The sequence below is a fragment of the Telopea speciosissima genome, chromosome 5, assembly GCF_018873765.1.
Source record: "Telopea speciosissima isolate NSW1024214 ecotype Mountain lineage chromosome 5, Tspe_v1, whole genome shotgun sequence".
NCBI lineage: Eukaryota > Viridiplantae > Streptophyta > Magnoliopsida > Proteales > Proteaceae > Telopea > Telopea speciosissima.
In genome coordinates this window covers 57,522,137-57,544,312 of record NC_057920.1, presented here as the reverse complement: position 1 = coordinate 57,544,312, position 22,176 = coordinate 57,522,137, and the positions used below count along the sequence as shown (strand labels likewise).

The 22,176-nt window shown below is 47.7% G+C and overlaps 1 protein-coding gene across 1 annotated transcript; it reads right to left on the bottom strand.

Annotated features, from left to right (window-relative positions):
* Positions 1 to 3,492: 3,492 nt before the first annotated feature.
* Positions 3,493 to 5,339, bottom strand: LOC122663129 (UDP-glycosyltransferase 76B1-like). The gene is made up of 2 exons (XM_043858830.1): positions 5,267 to 5,339; positions 3,493 to 4,436 (listed from the first exon to the last, which is right to left on the bottom strand). Exons 1-2 carry the CDS (start codon positions 5,337 to 5,339, stop codon positions 3,556 to 3,558), a joined length of 954 nt encoding a protein of 317 aa, XP_043714765.1. The 3' UTR covers positions 3,493 to 3,555.
* Between the last annotated feature and the right edge of the window lie 16,837 nt (positions 5,340 to 22,176).

Here is a 22,176-nt window from a genome sequence, read left to right as displayed (position 1 = left end):
ACTTCACTGCATTTGTAAGTATGTTTTCATGAGAAGGATTATGGTTTATTTGTGAGGTTGACTTCCTCAATTGATTCAATCTTATCTTAAAACTAACTGCTACTAAATTTGATATAACAGCAACCTGCTATTAATGTTTTGAAAGAGATTCAAGCCTTTCTTGTTGCAAACCCTTCAGCGATTGTCACCATTTTTATCGAAGACTACACAGCCACAGGGGGATTAACTAAGGTCTTCAATGCTTCAGGCCTCAAGGAATTCTGGTTCCCTGTGTCTCAGATGCCCAAAAATGGTGAAGATTGGCCAACCGTCGATAATATGGTAAAGCAGAATCAACGTTTGTTGGTTTTCACCTCTAAATCGGCTAAGGAGGCCTCTGAGGGGATTGCATATGAGTGGAACTATGTTGTAGAGAACCAATGTGAGTCTACCTCTTCCACACACTATGCTACCCTTGAAAGTTGCTACTCATTTGAGGTGATGCCAAAATCTTGAGGCAAATTCGTGGTTTCTAATGGTGGTGGGCTAAAATTTCAGATGGCGATGGTGGGATGGTAGCGGGTTCCTGTCCAAACCGTGCAGAATCATCTCCCATGAATACAACAACCAAGTCACTTGTCCTCCAGAACTTCTTCCCTGATAACCCAAATCGTGATGTCGCTTGCGTAAATAATTCTTCTCCACTTATGAGCATGACGAACACTTGCTACAAAGCAGCTGGCGATCGGTGGGCAAACTTCATAGCTGTTGATTATTATCAGGTATTGATTATGGTGATGATACATAGTGGAGCCGCTATTCTGCAAAAATATCATTTTAGCAAAGGAAATTTACATCCGAAGAACACTTATTTTTTTGTTGCAGAGGAGCGATGGAGGGGGTGCCCCAGAAGCTGTAGATGTAGCTAATGGTCATCTAGCCTGTGGGTGTACCAACATTAACTATTGCAAGGTCAGTTATTTACCTTTATTACAACAACCCCATAATAATCAAATACAATACATCTTAAGGAAAAAATCTTAATGAATCTATGGCAGCTAAAGTAGCATATGTACTAAAATTAAGACCAACACAAAATTATCCTAATCTGTGAAGACTAAAGCCCTGCATTTGGTTGTCAATTGATTAAAATGGTTTCATATTTGTTGTCTGATAATTTTTGGACCAGGAACCATCTAATGTTGAGTCTTGATCTCCTTTCATTAGACCACATGATAAATTATTAGAGCTCCAAACCATTCTACAGTGATTATGCGTTTAACAACCGGACCAATATTTTGCTTCTTGGTTTGAATTTTTATCCGCTGCTGTAACTGCAGCGCTGTTGTGCGCATCGTGCGGCGCAGCAGCGGGCATGTGTGCACAATGGGAAAGGTCCTCTTGGTTTCCCTAGCATTCAAGAAAACAAATATTGATTTCAATTAAGCCCAAAACTGAAATATCTTCAATGTTTGATTTGAACTCAAATGATTTCGATTGGAATCATTAATTTGTAATATTAAGTCATTCAATTTCAATATTTTGACTGATATCATTAAAAATGTTTTAGTAATATTGATTGAATCTGTTCAACACTTGAATCTATGCTTATTGAATATTCTTTTAATAAAAAATAAACAAAATTTCCATCCACTATTAAAATATGAATAAATTATTATGATATGTAAATTAATTTAGTCATCATATTCATAGCAAATTAGATGATAGCCATCAAAGGCAGGTTTACGAAGTTGACTTTGACCCGTAAGTGTATTTGTATTTATTTATTGGATCCTTCTATGTGTCACTATACCCTTCACTATTTACCACTTGGTAGTACATGGTTAGTCCATGTAAAGAGGACCCCACATACATCTCACCAAGTTTTAGTCCAAAGTAAGCAAGGAAAGTTGCTCAAACTTTGTTTCAAAGTTTTAGTAAAATTATCAAAATGCCATCAAATGTAGAGATGGATATAAAATACAAAATGGCATGTTTTGTGATTTTAACCACTTCCTCTGCTCATTTCAAGCTGCAATTGTACTAGTGAGATGCTTGTGTAGTCCTATCACATGGACTAACTCACCTACAGTCTACAGTCATGTGGTAAATAGTGAAGCATTATACTTCACTAGGCATAGTGACAGGGAAGAAAACCCTTATTTATAATCTGTTTATGATCCAATGATTTAAGGGTAAAGAACAATATTATTCTGTGGGAACACCTTAAACAAGAGGGAATTATTATATGGGAGAATGTTCTCTGTGCCGCAGCGCAGCCTGCGCCCAGGCACATGGGCAGCCTGTGCAAGGGAGTAGGGTGGTCATTGTGCTCACCCCATGTGTTTAGGCGCAGGCTGCACTGTTGCACAGAGAACAACGCCCCTAATTATATATAGCTTGTAAATGATAGCTCAAGAGTTCTCAAGTCCTAATTCTTAAGATCAGTATGAAATTGACCTTTTCTTTTCTTTCTGTTTTTTCCATTTTAATTGACATGAGAATCATGCGATGTGCAGGCAAACTCGACCTACGGAACATGTGAGATTCCAGCCCCAGAACCTAGTCCCACCCCTTCAACGGAAGGAACCACCCCTTCAACCCAAGGAACGGCTCCAGGGGGAAATAGCGTTGCTTCTTCCTTGGAGAAAAGACCATTTCAACTGCGGTGGTTGGTTAGTGCAGTCTCAGCTTGTGCACTATCAACATTATTGTAGTTATAGTTTCTCTCAGATTTGGGTTACCCATTTTCTTGTTCTTTTATTTATTTTATTGTTTTTCCATCCACTTTTGCACAGCAGTCCCAAAAATGATTCATCCATGGAAAATATGATTTTTTTTGCTGATTTAATAAAGAGCTTCCAGTTGTAAGTTTTTTTTTAACATTGAGTACAAGTTTGACTGTAACTATGGCCTGATTTTGCCTTGTGGCAGCTTGTATGGGGCTAAAGTTTTGTGGATATATAGATCTTAAGGTCTTCTAATCATATGTCAAATTTCAACTCAGATCGGAGTTTGCCATGTGGCAAAATAGAATTCGGGATTATAAGAAGGTCATGTCATTCGTGTTGATCGTAGGCAGATCCTTCGATATATATATCCTAAGGTCTTTCAGTTATGGTTTTATATTTGTTAACCTAAGATATTATTCATAAATAAGCAAATACTTTTTATTCGAATCCAATAAAAATAGTTAAAAAAATCAAATTCCAAAACAATAAAAAGTCAATATCTCAGTTTAAGAACAAAAATTGGATTTTCGACGTAGATGCAAATTTCAAATTTAAATGATGAGTGTTTTTTTTTCAAATCTATAAATTTCATAAATCTTAATATGATATAACATTGCTAAAAACCAAACGTGTGGTAAAATATTCAATTGTTTAGATATATAAAAAAATATTTTTCATTCAGAACGATTTTGATAGTATTCGCACACACTAAATAAGATTTAATCGAATCATAATTTTTTCAATATAAATTAGATTTAAGCAATCTTCGATTTGTTTGAAATTTAAAAAGGAATTGATAATTAAGACAATCAAACACCATGGAGAAAGTGGACCACAATAGTCTTCAAAATGACAAGATCCGAGCTATCAAGTCCTCTAGAGACTCATAGGAAGAACCTCCTTTCTTGACAGAAGCTTCTGCCTTCTCCTTCAAAGATGCAACCCTCTCTCTCATCTCCTCTCCTTCTTTCTCAACCATTAGTCTTCTTATGTTTCTCTCAATCTCCCCTCTCTCCAACTTATTCTCAAGCTGCAACCCCACCTTCCAAACATGGCTCACGATCCTCGCGTTAGTAATCTGGTCTCCAAAATTAGGCGAACACAGCATTGGTACCCCTTCACATATACTCTCCAGCGTTGAGTTCCAACCGTTGTGGGTCCAAAATCCTCCCACAGCAGGGTGAGCCAACACATCCTGTTGAGGTGCCCAATTGACAAAACAACCCTTTCCTTTAACCATTTCTAGGAACCCATCAGGCCACAATGGTTCAACTCGTTCTGAACCATAGATCAAACCGGATCGAACCACCCACAAGAAGGGACACATGCTGTTGGCTAGCCCCCAAGCCATCTCCATTAATTCAGCCTCACCCATGCGTACTATGCTGCCGAAGCTAACGTAGATTACAGAGTTAGGTGCTTGTGTATCTAGCCAAGTGATGCAGCTGTGATCTTGGGACAATAAGCTACTGGAAGAAGCTGTGAAGAATTTATGGAAAGGGCCTACTGTGAACACTGGGATTGGAAATTCTTGAGCAAGCGTTGCCAGTGCCGACTGTTCAAGCTGATCGAAGGTGTTCCAAATGAGGCCAGATGAGGCTTTGACTTGATCAACCATGCTGCCCAGCAATTGGTAGAGGATCTCTATGTCATTCGCATTGATCGTAGGCAGATCCTTCACTAGTAGAGGTGGAATCGCCGTTGTTTGCATCTCCAATTGAGAATCTGACAAGCAAAACTGAATCTTAATTTGGAGAACAAAAAAAAAAGAAAGGGAAAATTAACCTAACTTTCCGAGTTTTATAGAAATATTAAGACCCTCCTCTTCTTGTTTCAAAAATTAATACCACCTCCCCTAACTTTGAAAAGTAATTAACACCGCACTCGGTCCGTTAGTGAATAATTGTGAAGTGGTAAGGTCAAGTTGAACCAAATTTTTTAAAATTCGAAAATGCCCTTTTGATGAAGTGAAGTGTTAGAAAATAACAATGCAGCAGAATGACAATTTGCAAAAGAAATGGAGAAAAAGAAAGCACACACATATAGGACAGAGATTTATGTGATACACCCCCAAGAAGGTAGACTACATCCACGATCGAACGATAGTACAGATCCACTATTTTGATGAAGAAAATTATAAAACCCTCTCTACATATCTCAAAGAGATAACTACTATATATATCGTTTTCACGCGTTACAATATAGAGAAAACCCTAAACCAAGAAAGTACAAATCTATCCCTAGAAGTCCTCCCGGTCTGGTCCAAGGTACAAATCAACATAGGACAAATAATATATCAAATCGAAGATCTCGACGAGCTCTTCAAGAGTCATATGCATTTTATTGTCCGTTTATGCGCGCTTCGAAGACGTTTACATGCATTTCGAAGGCGAAACAGCCCATCAAAAAACACAGTACTTTCTAGATAAAAATTGAGACCAGGCTTCACCAATAACATGAAGTGCCTATTCTACCCTTTCAACTTTAAAACCCAAAACACCCTTTTCTTCTTCCTCCCCAACTAAAAAACTCTCCCCAAACGAAGAACAACCGACCTGCAACCTTAACTTCACTGCAATTATACACTCCGGCAACAACTGTGAAGAAGGGCTTCAACCAGGCGACCATCGTTGTCACTCCATTTTGAATGTTGAATTGGGAAGTTTTTGATGGATTATTGCTAATTAGTTATATTTCAAGTTCCCATTTTGATGTCTTCCCCTTTACAAAATTGAAATTTTACCTTCTGTTCTTTGCCACGATCAAAAAAATATAGGGAAAATTTCATAGACACCCTTGTCAGTATATTAAATATAACAGACACCACAAATGTCCATTTTACCCAAAGTTGAAATGTCCATTTTACCCACTTAGTTATTTAAATAGCGATAAATGACACAAATGGTACCTAACGTTTAGAGAAATTTCATGTAAGATACCTAATGTTTCACAATTTATGTTTGAGGTATCTATTTTCATATTTCCAATTATACCTCAATTATAATTTTACATTAATGCCACTACCACCACCACCACAGTCACCGTCACCATCATCATCACCATCACTGCCACCGCCACCACCCTCTTCCGCTCTCACTCTCCAACACACCACCCCAACTCCCCACCCTTCCTGGCAACTCTACTATGCCCTAGAACACCACCCAGCTCTCCCCTGTCCCTGCCCAGCTCCACCCTCCCTTCCCTGCAACCCCGCCCAATCTTTCTTACTTGTTTACGAACTTTCTTTAGCAATGGTGCAGGAGAATTCTACAATTATTGATGGCCAGACAGGTGGAACCGAGAAAGGAAGCTCTAAATGCATGAGCTTTTTTGCTCTCAAGCCTAAGCCGACCATAAGGAATGGTCTTCTGTATCTTAATTTATAATCTTCCTTCTTTGGTTGGGAAGCCTCCAAAATAAAAAATCTCTCTTGTTTTCTTATCTTTCCTTTTCTGATTTCAATTCTCTTTCAGATTTTATAGAATCCCAAATTCCCTGTCTTTCTCACTCTGGCCGTTGTGAACGGTGGTGTTGCACAAAGAAAAGTGTTGAGGGTTTTCCTCAACATTGGAACACTAGAATTAGACTAGAAATAGTTATGGAAAATGAAGGTCACTCTTGAAGGTTTCTTGATTTCTCTATTGACTAAATACTTGAATCCATCCCATTACATTGGGATAAGGACCTCTATTTATACAAGTTTCTCTCCCTAACCCTCTTCCCAAAGATTTTCCAGATCTGGCAGATGGCTTTCCTTCTTCGTAAGGCCATCCCCCGTGCTCGGATTAGGAAACTCTCTAAAAAGAGAGTAGTCCTCTCCCCACTTTCGGGGGACTCCAAATCATTTTTTTACATGTGAGTTGGTTAACAGTCACCATCCATCAGGGTTCTTTAAAACTGATCTTGCTGACATGTCTAAACCATCATAATTGCCACACACGGGGTCTGATCAGTCTTGGACGAATACTGGTTTCTTGGGATCCAAGCCATTCCATGTGTCAGGGTAGGTAAAATATGTGTATCAGGTGGAAACTGTTGTGTGTGATTTCATGCTTTACTCACACCCTGCGAGGGCAACCACGCGATTTCCAGCCGTGTAGTTTTCCTCTCTCTGTTTTCGGAGTAGCCCATGAACACCCACACAACCTTCTTCCTCTCCATGCGGCCTCTGTTTTCTCCTTCGATTACTGTAAGCAAGGCCGGTACTACCGCTGCCTTGGCCTTGATCCCTGAAGGAATCAACCCATTTACTTCCTACCCATCTCACCTTTCTTCGATCCATCATCGCCTTAATCTCTAATAATATTGAGATTACCATCAATGTCCTTGGAAGCATAGGACCCCTTTGATTCGTAGTCAATGAGAGAGAGCTCATCGCCACAGCCCTTAAATCTTATGCTCGCAAAGGTCGTCTCCCTGTTCTCGGCTCTGATCTGAATAATTTCCTCCTCTACTGCGCCAATGCCGGAGCCGATGGTATTGTAACACAACCATCTTCATTGGATCCTCTGGATTTTTTTATTTGATTCTGCTTTTGTTTTTGGCTGAAAGTGAATTTTGGTTGTGGGTTTTTCTTTTGCAATTTTGAGTCTGTGGGAGACCATTGGATCTGGCGGAGGAAGGATTTCATACAAGGTTGAAGGAGCAGGGTGGGGGTGGAGTTGCAGGAAAGGGGTTGCAAATGCAAGAGGAGTGTTGCATCAAGAAATCGTCGAGCGGTCCTGCGAGTGCCGTCACCTGCAAGTGGACCAAAGGGGTCAACAGAGAGAACCGGTGTGGTCCCGGCCTAGGGCTCTCCGATGCCAAAGTTAGATCTCCTGGCGCAAATAGATGAATAGTGATTATTCAATATGAGTTTAGATGTCCCTTGATGGGGTTGCGTACCTTGCCTTTTATAGTAGCATATGGCGGTGTATGGCGGTGTGGAGAGTCCCCGTTTGATGGCGATTGTGCCGTTGAGTGGATAGAGGCCCTGGGTAACGGGGCTCTATCCTGATTGGCCATCTCCCCGTGGGAGGGAGTGTCTGGTGGCATCGGGATCCTTGGTGGATAGATACCCGCGTGTGGTGATAACGCCGTTGGTGCTTGAATCCGTCTGGATGACGTGACCTCTAAGCGGCGGTCTAGAGTCCTAGTAGTGACATGAGTCTTAGCGATACGATCGGATCGTAGATGGGTGGCCCCCACCTCACGTGCCCACGATGTTGTGCCTGGGTGCGAGGCCGCGTGGGTGAGGCTGCGCTGGATGTGTGGCTGCGCCTAGGTGAGGCCGCGCCAAGTGGTGGCTGCGCTGAGTGAGGCCGCGCCGGTGAGGAGGCCGCGGCCTGGTGAGGCCGCTCCTTGGTGAGGAGGCGCGCTGGGTGAGGCAGCGCTGGTGAGGAGGCGCGCCTGGGTGAGGCCGAGCACGGGTGAGGAGGCCGCCCTCGGGGTGGCCGCGCCCGAGTATTGCTTGGGACCCCGGTTCGTTCCCCTTAGCTATGAAGCGGGTCGTCCGTGACATGTGGCGGTCGTTGATTGGCCCGGTGAATATTGGATGTATCATTTGCCCCCCACTCTCTTGGGATAGGATGTCCAAGAGAGTAGGTGTCTTTGCATAGTGAGGGGTCCGGCGTGAATAGACTTTCCTGTGGGGTTTGCACCTGTAAATCCACTAATGAGGTAGGAGAGGTTGGGGGTTCAAACCTTACCTCCTACACTTTTTCTTTTTGTTTTTTGTAGGTATATGTTCCTTCCTCTCCCTTCTTCTTTCACTTCTCATTTCTCTTTCTTACTTTTTGTCTCCCCTTTTGCTCTCCTTTAATTCCCCCTTTTTGTCTTTTGTCTTCTCTTTGGTGCCCACCATGTGCTTATTTTTGGGTCACCTCCACTAGTATCCATTTTGCTTGATTTTGGGTCCTTGTGTTGGGGTTGTGTTATCTTGGTGCCTTGGTTTGCTTGGAAGGCTTGAGTGGTGCTTGGCTTGAGTGCCTTGCCTCTTGTGACCTCTATCCCTTGATTGTGCCTCGTGGTGTGGCTACGTCATCACCGTGTGCTTGCCCTTCTCGTGGTCACCTTTTTTTCCGAGGTAAATCGATCCCCACCTTTTTTCTTTTTTTTTTTGTATGGTGTCTCCTCGGTCTCGGTGAGGCCGTCCCTGCGGGGTGTGGCCGCGGTGAGGCCGTGCCTGCTGGTGTGGCCGCTGTGAGGCCGCGCCCTACGGGTGTAGCCGCGGTGAGGCAGCGCTTGCGGGTGTGGCCGCGGTGAGGCCGTGCCACGCGGATGTGGCTGCGGTGAGGCCGCGCCGCTGGTGTGGCCGAGGTGAGGCCGCGCTGGCCGGTGTGGCCACGGTGAGGCCGCGCCTGCGGGGTGTAGCGCGCGAGGCCGCGCCCTCGGGTGTGGCCGTGGTGAGGCTGCGCTGGGTGTGGCGCGATGAGGCCGCGCAGGGGTGGCCGCGCCTGAGTGTGGCCGCGCCTTGCGGGTGTGGCCGCGCCTAGGTGTGGCTGCGCCTTGCGGTGATGCCCGCCTATGGTGGCCGTGGCGTGGGTGTGATGGACCTCGCTCTTCTTCCTGTTCTTCCTCTTGTATGTGATGGATTTGCTTGTTTATATTTCGCAGTGGCATTCTTTTCATTTTTCTTGCCGACTTCGGGAGATTGCTTTCTCGAGTAAGTAGTTCGTTTCCCTCTTGTCCTTCATGTCGTTCCCGGTGACCTTGGCCTTGCTTCGATCGGGGTTGGATCTTCGAGGAGCGTTCCCGGATCGCCTTCTTCGTGGGTACTCCTCCTCTATACCCTCCCCTAGTGATACCGATGGAGGAGTGGGACCTTCTAGTGTCTCCGGTCCCCGTAGGGATCGTTAGCCCTCGGGCGGCATCCTCGGCCGCCGGTCCTGGCGATAGGTTAGGCCTGTTGCTAGCATCTTGTCACCTTCGACTTGGTTTCCCTCCGTGAGGAGTTCCATATTCCGCCGAGGTCATGTTGCGTGCTCCTGGGCCTAGCGAGTATGCCTTCTCTCATCGTGCGGGGAGATCTGTCTCTACCGTTCATTTTTCCTCCAGGGCCTTCGCCTTCCTATCCTCGCTTCGAGTTAGTGTTAGAGCATTGGCACCTCACCCCTGGGCAGGTGTTGCTCAACTCTTGGAGGGTGATCTTGGGTTTCTATGTCTTCTTCGCACTTTGGGCGTGCCGCCACTGTTCCCCTTTTCTCCCACTTTTATCTCATTGAAGAAGGGGAACCATGGATGCTATCACTTTGCTCGCCGCGTGCTCAAGGGGCCCTATGCCTCTGTGGAGCTTCTCACCGGGATCACTAGTCACGTGAAGTATTGGAGGATCGTTTCTTTTTTGCCACGGTCCCCGATGCCCATTACGGATGTTAGGGGAAGTTATTGACCTCAAGAGGGTCAATCGGGGGCTTGAGTGAGTGATTTTGAGGGTGACTCCCTCAAGTGTGCTGGGTCGCGATCCGTTCCACGTCCGAGTTGGACTCGGAGGCCTTCTGTCTCTCCGAAGGCGAGTCCTGGTAAGAGCATTGTCTTTTGTACTTGATTGGCATGTTGGTATTTGAATGTATGTGTCATCTCGATTGGTTGGTCGATCTATGCACGGTGGATACGCGTCCGGACTTGGCTTTGCTCCGCGGCAATCTGCGGAGGAAGGCCGCTTCTCGGGTGGTCCATCTCGCTGGAGTGACCGATGTTAGTGGTGCTTACTGCTGTGGTTGTTGGAGCGAGCGAAAGGTGGACCAGGACATGCCCGCGTGACGAGCTCCGGAGGCGGGTCCTCCTTCCCCGTACTTCTCCTTATGACGATGGCGTTCGGCTCTGTGCCTCTGCCTCCCTCTGTTGTTCCTTCGCATCTTTCGTATTGCCCCTTTCCAAGGGGAAAGGTGTGAGTTCCTCGGGCATGCGCCATTGATCTTCCCCTGGTGAGTCCCGGTGATCACCTTGGGCGTGCTTGGAGGGCTCGACCTTGGCCGGGCCGGCGTGTCGCGGAGTGGGTGGATAGGACAGGCTCCCTACCGCGAGGATGGCCTTACAGAGGCTTAGCGATGCTTGTCTGCTCGGACCCTCTACCATGACATGGCTTCGGTGAGTTATTCCTTTTATCTCATCATGTCCATTGTTCCATTTATTTTTACATTATTTTATCGCTTGCCATGTTGATTGTAGGTCCATCATCGTATTCTTTGGTGCCCGATCGGAGGGTCACGCTTCTCGTGAGGTGCGGATACAACGTACCCTGCGTGGCGTGGAGAGGAGCTCCGAGGGTCAGTCGATGCCCGTGAGAGGGCCGAGGCCACGCGAGAGGGTGTCAGGGGAGCTCATTGTGGTGTCCGGAAGCTCCTAGAGGTGTCCGAGGAGCTGCGTGTGACCTTTTGGTGCGGCCGAGAGCTCGGCTAGGGTTCTTGCTTTGGAGGAGGAGCTTCATTCATTGAGGGGAAGGCATGAGGTGGGCCGGCATCTGCAGTGAGCGAGCGTGGCTGAGTTCCAGGCATCCCCTGCGTTCTCGACTGTATCGGCGCGACTTCAGCCCGCCTATGAGGGAGGGGTCCGGGACTTAGCCGCTTGTGTCTGGAGGTGACCCACGACTATGACTTCTCTGTCTTGGGGTTTTTTGAGTTTGCTTGTGGCGCTTGGGTGTAGCTGTGGTGGAGAGCGCTCGGTGTCGAGGTGGAGGCTGCCCGCCTGAGGGGGTGCTGCTTGTGCGTCCTCTTGAGGCGGACATGATGTCTCCAAGCGGGTCGGAGGTGACCCACCACTCTATGATCCCTTGACCTTACGGTAGTCCCGATCCTGTAGACGTCTCAACCTTTTTCCTTTTTTTTTTTTTGAACTTGAGTTGTAACTACTATGACTTTTCTATGTGATCGCTTTTGCTTTTCTTTGATTGTCTTGTCTCTTGGTGATTATTTGCGCGTTGATGCTCTCTGACCCTTGATAGTTAACGCCTTAGGCGTAGAGCCTCAATGGTGGCATGGCGCCTTAGGCATGAAGCCTCAGTGTTGGCATGTTGCCTTAGGCTTGAAGCCTCGGTGTTGGCATGTCGCCTTAGGCATGAAGCCTCAATGTTGGCATGTCGCCTTAGGCATAAAGCCTCAATGTTGGCATGTTGCCTTAGGCACGAAGCCTCAGTGTTGGCATATCGCCTTAGGCACGAAGCCTCGATGTTGGCATATCGCCTTAGGCACGAAGCCTCAGTGTTGGCATATCGCCTTAGGCATAAAGCCTCAATGTTGGCATGTTGCTTTAGGCACGAAGTCTCAGTGTTGGCATATCGCCTTAGGCATAAAGCCTCAATGTTGGCATATCGCCTTAGGCACGAAGCCTCGATGTTGGCATATCGCCTTAGGCACGAAGCCTCAGTGTTGGCATCTCGCCTTAGGCATGAAGCCTCAGTGTTGGCATATCGCCTTAGGCATAAAGCCTCAATATTGGCATGTCGCCTTAGGCACGAAGCCTCAACGTTGGCATATCGCCTTAGGCATAAAGCCTCAGTTGAGTAGTAGAAGAAGCCGAGTATTCCCAAATTTTTTTCAATTCATCTTTGAACGTAATGCCATCTACTCTCATTTGGTGGCGCCAAACTCCGCTTTGTTACTTGGCGATAGTACTTCTTCAAGTATAGTGAGTTCCAGTGCACGGTCTACCTTCTTGCCCCGGAGTCTTCAAGCGGTAGGTCCTGGCGTATCCGCTTGGAGACTATGTAGGGCCCTTCCTGATTGGGTGACATGACTTCCACGCCTTTTGTGGGTTGTGATGCACTTGCCCTCGCAGATACTAAATCTCCCTGGTGGAATAGCCTTTCCTTGACCCTGGCATTATAGTACCGGCGATACGTTCTTTGGTAGGCGGCGTTCCTTAGTAGTGCTCTTTCGCGGACCTCATCTATAAAGTCTAGGTTCGCCTGCGATCCGTCGACATAGGTGCGTTCATTGAAGTGCGAACCCTATGGGACATAGTGGAACCTCTACTGCGCCAATGCTTGTGCCATATGCTAGGCGAGAATGGGCTCTCTCCTGTGGGCGTCCGTCTTGTAGTTCGGTATGCCCACGGGACGCTTGGTAGCTCTTCTACCCACTTGCCTTTGGCTCCTTCTAGCCTTTTCTTGACTCCTTCCGTAGCATTCTTGGTGACCTCCACTCGACCATTGGCTCAGGGTATGCTACCGACACAGTGCCGATAGTCGATGTTGTAGCTATGATGAGAATGCTTGGAATTTAGGGTTGTTGAATTGTTTTCCATTATGTCGGGACGAGGATCCGTGGTACCCGAACTCGTAGATGACGTCATCGCGGACGAACTTCTCCATCTCTGTCTCTGTTATCTTGGCCAAGGGTTTAGCTTCAACCCACTTGGTGAAGTAGTCGATCGCGACGACCTACTTCTTTCTGGTGCTGCGGTGAAGTTGCCTAAGATGTCTAGTCCCCACATGGCAAAAGGTATGGGGTTGAGGATTGATGTCAGCTTGGTGGCGGGTAGATGGGTACTTGGGCGAACAAGCGACATTGCTCGCACTTCTTGGCATATTGGATGGCCTCCTCTTGCATTCGTGGCCGTATAGTCCCTGGCGGAGGATTTTGTAGGCTAGGGCTCGTCCCCCATGTGGCTTCCACATATCCCCTCATGGACTTGGCTAGGGCGTACTCTGCCCCCTTGGGTCCTAGGCACCGAGTAGTGGTGCTTTGTTGCCCCCGCTTGTACAGATGCCCGTCTAGGGCGGTGTACTTTGCAGCTCTCATCCCGATCTTCCTTGCTTGGCCTTGTCTTACGGTAAGACATCGCTAAGAGGTAGTTGAGTAGAGGGTCCATCCAACTAGGTCCCTCCTTGATCTCGTTAACCCGCTTTTCCTTATACGTTGGCTCATGCGGGATCTCCACATAGACTGCGCTAGCCAAATTTTGGAGTTCCTCATTGGCTAGCCTGGATAGGGCATCGGCGGCGGCGTTCTCCTCCTGGGAACTCGAACCATCTCAAACTTCTCGAAACCCTCGATCAATGCTTGAGCGCGTGCTAGGTATGATGCCATCCTCTCATCTTTTGCCTCATACTCTCCATTCACCCGATTCACCACGAGTCAGGAGTCGCTCCGGGTGGATAGGTGTGTGACTTGGATGGCTTTGGCCACCCGAGTCCACTAGTAATGCCTCGTACTCGCTTCATTATTGGATGCTTGGAAGGTGAACCGGAGAGCATATTGGATCTGAAATCCCTGGGCTGGTTAATATGAGCCCAGCGCCGCTTCTGCCGCATTGCTCGACCCGTCCACGAACATGTCCCACGATCCGTGATCCTTCTCTTGGGCTCCTGTTTGTGACTCGATCTCGAGGGTACACTGCAATGAAATCTGCAAGAGCCTGGCCTTTGATGGCTGTCCTTGGTTGGAACCCGATGTCATGCTCACTTAACTCCACCGCCCATGCTATCAATCGTCCTGAGGCGTCCGGCTTGTGCAATATCTTCTTCAAGGGTAGGTCTGTGAGGACTGTGATGGTATGGGCTTGGAAGTATGGTCGTAGCTTCCTGGCTGCCATTACCAATGCATAGGCTACCTTCTCGATCCTAGTGTATCCGGTCTCGCATCGATCGGGACATGGCCGACGTAGTAGATGGGCCTCTGGACTTTGCCTTCTTCCTTCAAGAGATCTGCGCCACCGCGACAGGTGGCGGCGGCGTAGAGCCGCAACTCTTCGTTAGGTTCCGGCGCCCAAGCGGTGGGCTCTCTAGGTACTCCTTCAATTCTCAACGCCTTTTGGCACTCTTCCGTCCATGTGAAGTCCTTAGGGCTTGGAGGTTCTTCAATGTTTTGAAGAATGGTAAGCACTTATCACCTGATCGTGACACGAACCTGGAAAGGGCGGCAACCCTTCCATTTAACCTCTGCACTTCCCGACCGTTTCGAGGAGGTGCCATCTCTTGGATGGCCTTGATCTTGGATGGGTTGGCTTCTATTCCACGGACGAGACCATGAACCCCAGGAATTTTCCCGACGTTACAGAAGGCGCACTTTGCGGGTTTAGCTTCATCCGGTTCCTCCTCGATCGTGAATGCTTCCTCTAGGTCGGTCGGTGTTGGTTGGCGTGGACACTTTTCACGAGCATGTCATCCACGTATACCTCCATGTTGCGCCCGATCTACTCCTCGAACATCTTGTTGACCATTCTCTGGTAGGTGGCCCCTGCATTCTTTAACCCGAACGGCATGACGTTGTAGCGTAGTTCTCTTTGTCCGTCCGGAATGCGGTGTAAGACTCGTCATCCTCATACATGAGGATCTGGTTGTATCCGGAGTAGGCATCCATGAAACTCGATCTCATGGCGGCGATGGCGTCGATCGATGGGTCGATCCGGCGAGGTACTCATCTTTTGGGCATGCCTTGTTCGAGTCGGTGTAGTCGACACACATCCTCCACTTCCCACTTGGCTTTGGTACCATGACCACGTTGGCGAGCCAGGTTGGGAACTTCTCCTTCTCGATGAACCCCGATCGGCTTAACTTCTCGACCTCCTCCTTGATTCCGCTTGTCGGTCGAGGGGCGAAGTTACGCCGCTTCGCTGAACGGGCTTCCTGGTTGGGTCGACATGTAGTCGGTGTTCCGCTATGGGCGTGGTATTCTGGCATGTCGGAGGTCGACCATGCGAAGACATCCATGTTCGCTTGGAGGAGGTGTCCAAGCCCTTCTTTCTCGTTCCTTGCTTAGCGGCGAGCCGACCGAACGACCTTGGAGGGGTCATCCTGGGCCGAGGGCCATGGGATGAGGTCTTCCACCGCCTTCCCCTTCTCTCTGTCAGTTCATCTCTCTGGTCACTAATCATGCTCTCTAGGCAGAGTGCCATTCCACGAGTGTTGCCATTATTCTTTTTCATGAAGGTGGCGTAGCACTCCTTGCTTTCTTCTCGATCTCCTCGGACTTCGCCTACCCCATTCTCGGTGGGGAACTTCATCTTCAGGTGAAGTGGTGATATGACTCCTCTAAGGGCTGTCGGTGATGGTCGCCCTAAGAGGTCGTTGAAGGACACCATGGACTTGACTACCATGAAATTTACCATGATGGTTACTTGTTGAGGTGTACCCGAAGGTGATGGGTAGCTCTATGGTACCTCGATGGAGGCGGTGGCACCGAGAATCCATGGAGATAAGTGGGCTCACGGTTTGAGCTGGTCATCCCGAACCCAAACTTTCGATAGGCATCCAAGGAGAGTACGTCACGAGACGCCCGTGTCTATCTGCTCGGTACACGTGCGAGTCGATTGGCTACCTCCACTGTACTACCAAGGCATCTTCATGCGGGAAGTTTAGTCCTTCCGGTCTTCATCCGAGAAGGAGATCACCGCCTCGATCTTGGCTATCTTCTTGGGCTTCTCTGCCACTCCCACGAACCTGGCATGAGCTTTAGCTTTTTTGGTGGACTCTTGCCCTGGTCCTCCAAGTATGGTGAGGATAGGAGGTCCCTTGGTGCCACTAGGTTCTGGCATCTCTCCGCTCTTACGGGCGGTCTCTCTCTCGTCTGTTCTTCTTTCTTCTCGTCTCGGTTCCATTCTCGTCTCCGTCGCGACCTCTATCTCCTTGGCCTCGGCGGTTGTCACGTCTCCCCTTCACATACTTGTTCAAGCTTCTGCTCTTACCAGTTGTTCTATCTCTCTCTTCAATTGATAGCACTCCTCTGTGTCGTGCCCATTCTCTTTGTGGAAGAGACAATATTTGTTAGGGTTTCGCTTCTCCGGCGCGCTAGCATGGGTCGTGGCCAATGGAGTAGGTCACGGTCCTGGATCTGCATGAGTATCCGGGACTGGTGGTGTTCGAGTGGTGTGAACTCGGGGTGCTTGCCCTCTCACTTCTCTCTCGGCGGCGGTCTGTCCTCCTAGATGGGCGGTCGCTCTTCTTTTGTCGGCGCTCTCGTCCTCAACCTCTTACCCTCTTTGCGGTCATCGGTGCTGACCTCTTGTTGTCCTGTGGCTTGGCCTCGATTATTTTTGTTCTAGCTTGTAGTACCTCGGCCATATTTGCAAACTCGTTGCACCGCTCCAGGAGCTCTTTCATAGTCCTGGTCTCATGGCGTGCCAGGTCCTTGATCAAGTCCAGTCCCTAATACCTCCCGCTAGGGCTGCATGCGTGTCTGGTCATCCAAGTCTCGAACCTCCAGGGACTCCTTGGTGAACTGTAATGTATTCCCGAGAGATTCCCCAGGTTACGTACCCCGTTTAGTAGATTGACGGTGGTCTTCTTACGCTTGTTGACGCGTTTTGGAAACGGGTGACGAACTGTTCACATAGCTCTGCGACGAGCATATAGATCTCGGTCGTAGCCTGGAGAAACATGATGTGGCTGCTCCCTTAAGGGGCCAGCAGGGAATGCCCGACAGGATACCACGTCCGACCCCATACGGCGTCATCATGCCATTAAAGTAGTTGATGTGATCATTAGGGTCGGTGGTACCACTTGTAGAGTTCAAAGGTGGGTAGTCGAAACCTGGAAGGTAGTGTGGTGACATAATCTCTGCCAGAAGGGGTGTTGTCCGAGGTATGGAATGTGTCTCGCCTTTGGTGCTTCTTCAACCCTTCCAACTTCTCATCCAGGTCACGGAGTCTTTGATCGAGCTCCTCGTCCGTGTCGCCCCCACGCCCTAATCGGACGTTCACTGCGACCCCGTTCACGCTCTCTCCTGGATGTCCCCTCCCGCCTTGAGTGTTGGCGGGATGGTGAATGGTCATGCCGTGATGAACCCTGTCGTGAAGGTGAGGGGCTTTCTTCTCTGCAGTCCGGCCGTCGTGGTATGTGACCTTCTTCCGGTCGTCATCGAACACGGACCTCGGACCGATCTCTGCGGGCTAGACACCCTCGCCCGGGTGTTGGCGTCCTCCCATGTTCGGACCGTGGCGAGAGGTCTCTTGTTCTCCTGGGATGCTTGGAAGGCTACCCCGGCGCGGAGTGGGGTTGCCTGTCGCGCAAGTCTCTCGATCTCGCGCCTGGGAGATGATCTCCTAGGGTTTGGCTCTTGTTGAGGTATGGACTCCACCCTTGCGATGGTGAAGTCCTCCGACGGTGAGATGTCGCACGCGCTGCATCAAGTATTCTCGAAAGAGTCGTTGTTCATCGAGGATCTCGTTGCGGTCGTTGATCGACCCACGATGGGCGGAGCATTGGGGTCGGTGTTACCGCACCACCACATTGTCAGCCTCGTCATTGTTGGGCTCGGTGATCACGAATTGGTCATTAAGGGGATCTCTTCCTCCGGAGGACATGGTCCTGGTCGTTGGCTCGGCGAGAGCACTCCGGGGTGGTGATCCATTCCTTGCTCCGTTGTTGGTGGTGGTAGTCTTCCTTCGTGCCATTGAATGAGTATGGAAGCGAGCTAGTAGCTGTAATGGCTAGCGTCTTTCCCACGACGGCGCGCCAACTGTTGCATCAAGAAATCGTCGAGCGGTCTCCGAGTGCCATCACCGCAAGTGGACCAAAGGGGTCAACAGAGAGAACCCGTGTGGTCCCGGCCTAGGGCTCTCCGATGCCAAAGTTAGATCTCCTGGCGCAAATAGATGACTAGTGATTATTCAATATGAGTTTAGATGTCCCTTGATGGGGTTGCGTACCTTGCCTTTTATAGTAGCATATGGCGGTGTATGGCGGTGTGGAGAGTCCCCGTTTGATGGCGATTGTGCCGTTGAGTGGATAGAGGCCCTGGGTAACGGGGCTCTATCCTCGATAGCCATCTCCCGTGGGAGGGAGTGTCTGGTGGCATCAGGATCCTTGGTGGATAGATACCGCGTGTGGTGATAACGTCGTTGGTGCTTGAATCCGTGCGGATGACGTGACCTCTAAGCGGCGTCTAGAGTCCTGGTAGTGACATGAGTCTTAGCGATACGATCGGATCGTAGATGGGTGGCCCCCACCTCACGTGCCCACGATGTTGTGCCTGGGTGCGAGGCCGCGCTGGGTGAGGCTGCGCTGGATGTGTGGCTGCGCCTAGGTGAGGCCGCGCCCAAGTGGTGGCCGCGCTGAGTGAGGCCGCGGCCTGGGTGAGGCCGCTCCTTGGTGAGGAGGCGCGCTGGTGAGAGGCCGCGCCCTGGTGAGGAGGCCGCGCTGGGTGAGGCCGCTGGGTGAGGAGGCCGCGCTGGGTGAGGAGGCAGCGCCGATGCGGGCAGCGCCGAGTGGTGGCCGCGCCCGAGTGGTGCTGGACCCCGTTCGTTCCCCTTAGCTATGGAGCGGGTCGTCTGTGACACGTGGCGGTCGTTGATTGGCCTGGTGAATATTGGATGTATCAAGGAGAATGAAGAAGAAGCCCCCTTCCCTGTTATTGGTTCTTCCGCCGTCAGATCGAAGAATGAAGAGAATGATTTGTATTTGGGGTTTTAACCTTAAGGTATTATGAGAAATTCATCTTGTTGTAAGAGTAATTTCATCATGATAAAAGAGTTAACAACGACTTAATTGCACAGACCTAACGGAGTTGATTAGATTAAAATAAAGTAAAAATGTAAAGGGTGTCTCAACAATGTTTGGGGTGTCTGAAATTTTCCCAAAACAATATTACCAGAGCTGGAGTAGCAGGAGGATGACTCGCCGGAGTCGACGGAGCCTCCCCAGGGCAAGGATGACAGGAGGATGATACGCCGGATGCTGACTTCAAGAGAGGGTTAGGGCTCGTAAACCCTCAGTTGAGGAGAAGAGGGTTACAGCAAGGCTTCTACAGAGAAGGGACATAAGACTAGGGGAAGCTCGTAAGCCCTTTGTTGTTCACCACAATTAACCTCTGAACTTAGCGTCGCAAAGGGTATTGTAAGGTCCCCTAAACTCAGCCGCACCGAAAACAGTCCAAGAAGCACAACCCTTTGCTTAGGAGCGAGCGATTTTAGCAGCAAGTCAATATTCCGCAATAGGGCGACATTCAGCCGCACACCTGATCTTCTCCAGAGTGATCAATTTCAAACCCTCCGCCTTGGGGGAGAATTTCGTTATGCCCCATTAATCTGTAAATGTCTATTTATTCATTTGTGAGAAGAGCGAGAGAATGAGAGAGCAAGCAACTCACCGGAGTCTCTCTGATCTCACCGATCTCTCCGACTGTTTGGTGATCGGCCATTAGTTGTTGTTGTTGTTGGTTTTATTTTATTTTTTTTTGTGAAAAGAGCGGTCGTTAGTCAAGGTTGGCATTGGTTGATTTCACACGGTTTTCTCCTTTTAAAACATTCTATAGTGGCTAAGGGTAAAATAGATATTTTAGTTTTAAATTTTACACCGTTAAACAAGAGGGGAGGTTTTTAATATTTCAATTAGGGGTGAAACTGGGTTTGGTTGGGCCAGATTGTTTAAAACCCTATCCCAACCCTGAGTCCTCTTAGTTCAATCCAAGCCCAACCTGATCCTAGATCAGGTTGAGATATCTCAGTTCAAGCCCAACCTTGCCGGACTTAACCCAGCCTAGCCTAGCCGGACCCTGATTAACCCTGATCGGGTCGGGTTGCACTTGATTGACCCTGATTTTTGCTAGGGCCTAGTTTTCCCTGATTGACCAGTTTCATGTGATTGGGTATTGGTTTGTTTTATACTCAATTGACTATCAAAAATTTTTTTGGGTTAAAATACTTAGTCCAATCTTAAAATTTTAAATACTTTTGTCCAATAGATTATTAACCATTTTTTGGGTAATCCATTAGAACCAATAGATAATTAGATACTAAATAAAAATTATAAAATATAATCAATAAATTGTAAAGCATAAAACCTAACACAGGATTGACCGGGCTGAACTTAGCCCAAAGCCTTGACTTGACCCAACTCGACCTTAACCACGGGCTTTAAAATTTAAACCTTAACCCACCCTCAGTTGAAAAATATAGTCTAAGCCCTTCTTAGGTTCCGGGTGGGTTCTGGCCGACAGGACCAAACTTACACCCTATTTTCAATTAAACTCACGGGAGGTTAAGTTGATTTAAAAAAACAAAAAACCAAAGGAAAAAGGAAGGGGGATGTATGGTTAGAGAAGCTAAAATGCAGACCTGATGATATGGGGAGGTGACTTTTCTGTCTTGAAACTGAAACGGCGGCGGCGAAGGAAAGAAAGGATTCGACGCTGCTGGTCCGTAACGCAAGCCTGGGAAGCTTAAGATTGTCGGCGACATCTTGAGTAAAGTGCATCATAGCATCGGAGATGAGACAAGGAATGGTCTCTGCTTCTGCTTCCGCAGATGATAACAACCGAATCAAGCAATCACGAAGTGGAACTGCACAGTCGATGTTGAGTTGTGAGAGAAAGGCGACTGAGGCTTGGACATCTGATATGCCGTCTTGTAGGGGAATGAAGGTAAAGTGAGGGAAATTAGAGGAGTTGGGACAGTTGAATTGAGTGTGGATGATGGTGATGGAGAAGCCCTTTGAGTGGAGAATGGAAGCTAACTGAAGCATCGGGTTTATGTGACCCAGGAATGGGCATGGGAATAGCACCAATCGAACTCCTCTCCTCTTTTGCTCCTCCATCTAATTAGATCTGCATTCGCCTTTCTTCTTTCCTGGGATTCTTTTCACCGTGAGTCCAATCCCAAACTCCAAAATGACCAGGAGTGAATTATGCAGATAAGGATGCTCCTTTATTTAGGTTTTATTTTTTTTGTTAAAAAATCAACAAGAATATATAAAAAAACAAAAAACAAAAAACAAAAAAATCAAAAGGTGTGCATACTGACAATATAAATGTAAGGGTATTTATGTAATATCCCTTCATATGTTTTAATATAATCCTACTTGTATTAATGCCCAGACTATGAGGGGGCAATCTAGTAATTAGCCCATCTGACCTAAATCCTAGGTTCCTATAAATACTAGCTGGAGGCAGTAGTCTGGGTCTTAGTTAGTAAGTTCGGGAACGGCAATTGAACGGGAATGGATACGTACGGCAATTAAACGGGCTAGACAGTAATAATACTTTTAAAAAATCCGGCTTCATAAAACGCATACGATAATAATACGGTACGCGTTTAATACGGGTATAATACGGCATAGACGGCAATAATATTTTTTAAAAAACGGACATATATTTATTATATAACATGCATTCATCACCTAATAAACAAAATAATATCATGATTTTATGAACTAAAATAAACACAATAATATAATATGCTATATAACATCTCCAAAGTTATCATTTAACATACCAAAATATCAATAATCTACAAGAAATGAATGTAGATTGTCTGAAAATGAGATGAGCAAGTTGATTACCTTATCATTAAATCATTCTTCCAACATTACATTTCTTATTATCTACAATGAGATAACCATATATTTTTAACCAGATGTGTTCTTGTGAAGGGGGATGAGTTCCCACTAATTAACCAACACAAGACAAGAGGGAGAGTTCTAGATATGGATCTCCATTGTACACATTAGCTACAAGAGACAGAAAAACAAGAATAAAATAGAATAGAGATTGAGCCGTTCTCGCCAATATCACACCAGATTCATTTACTTCACTACCACCATCAAAGTTCAAAG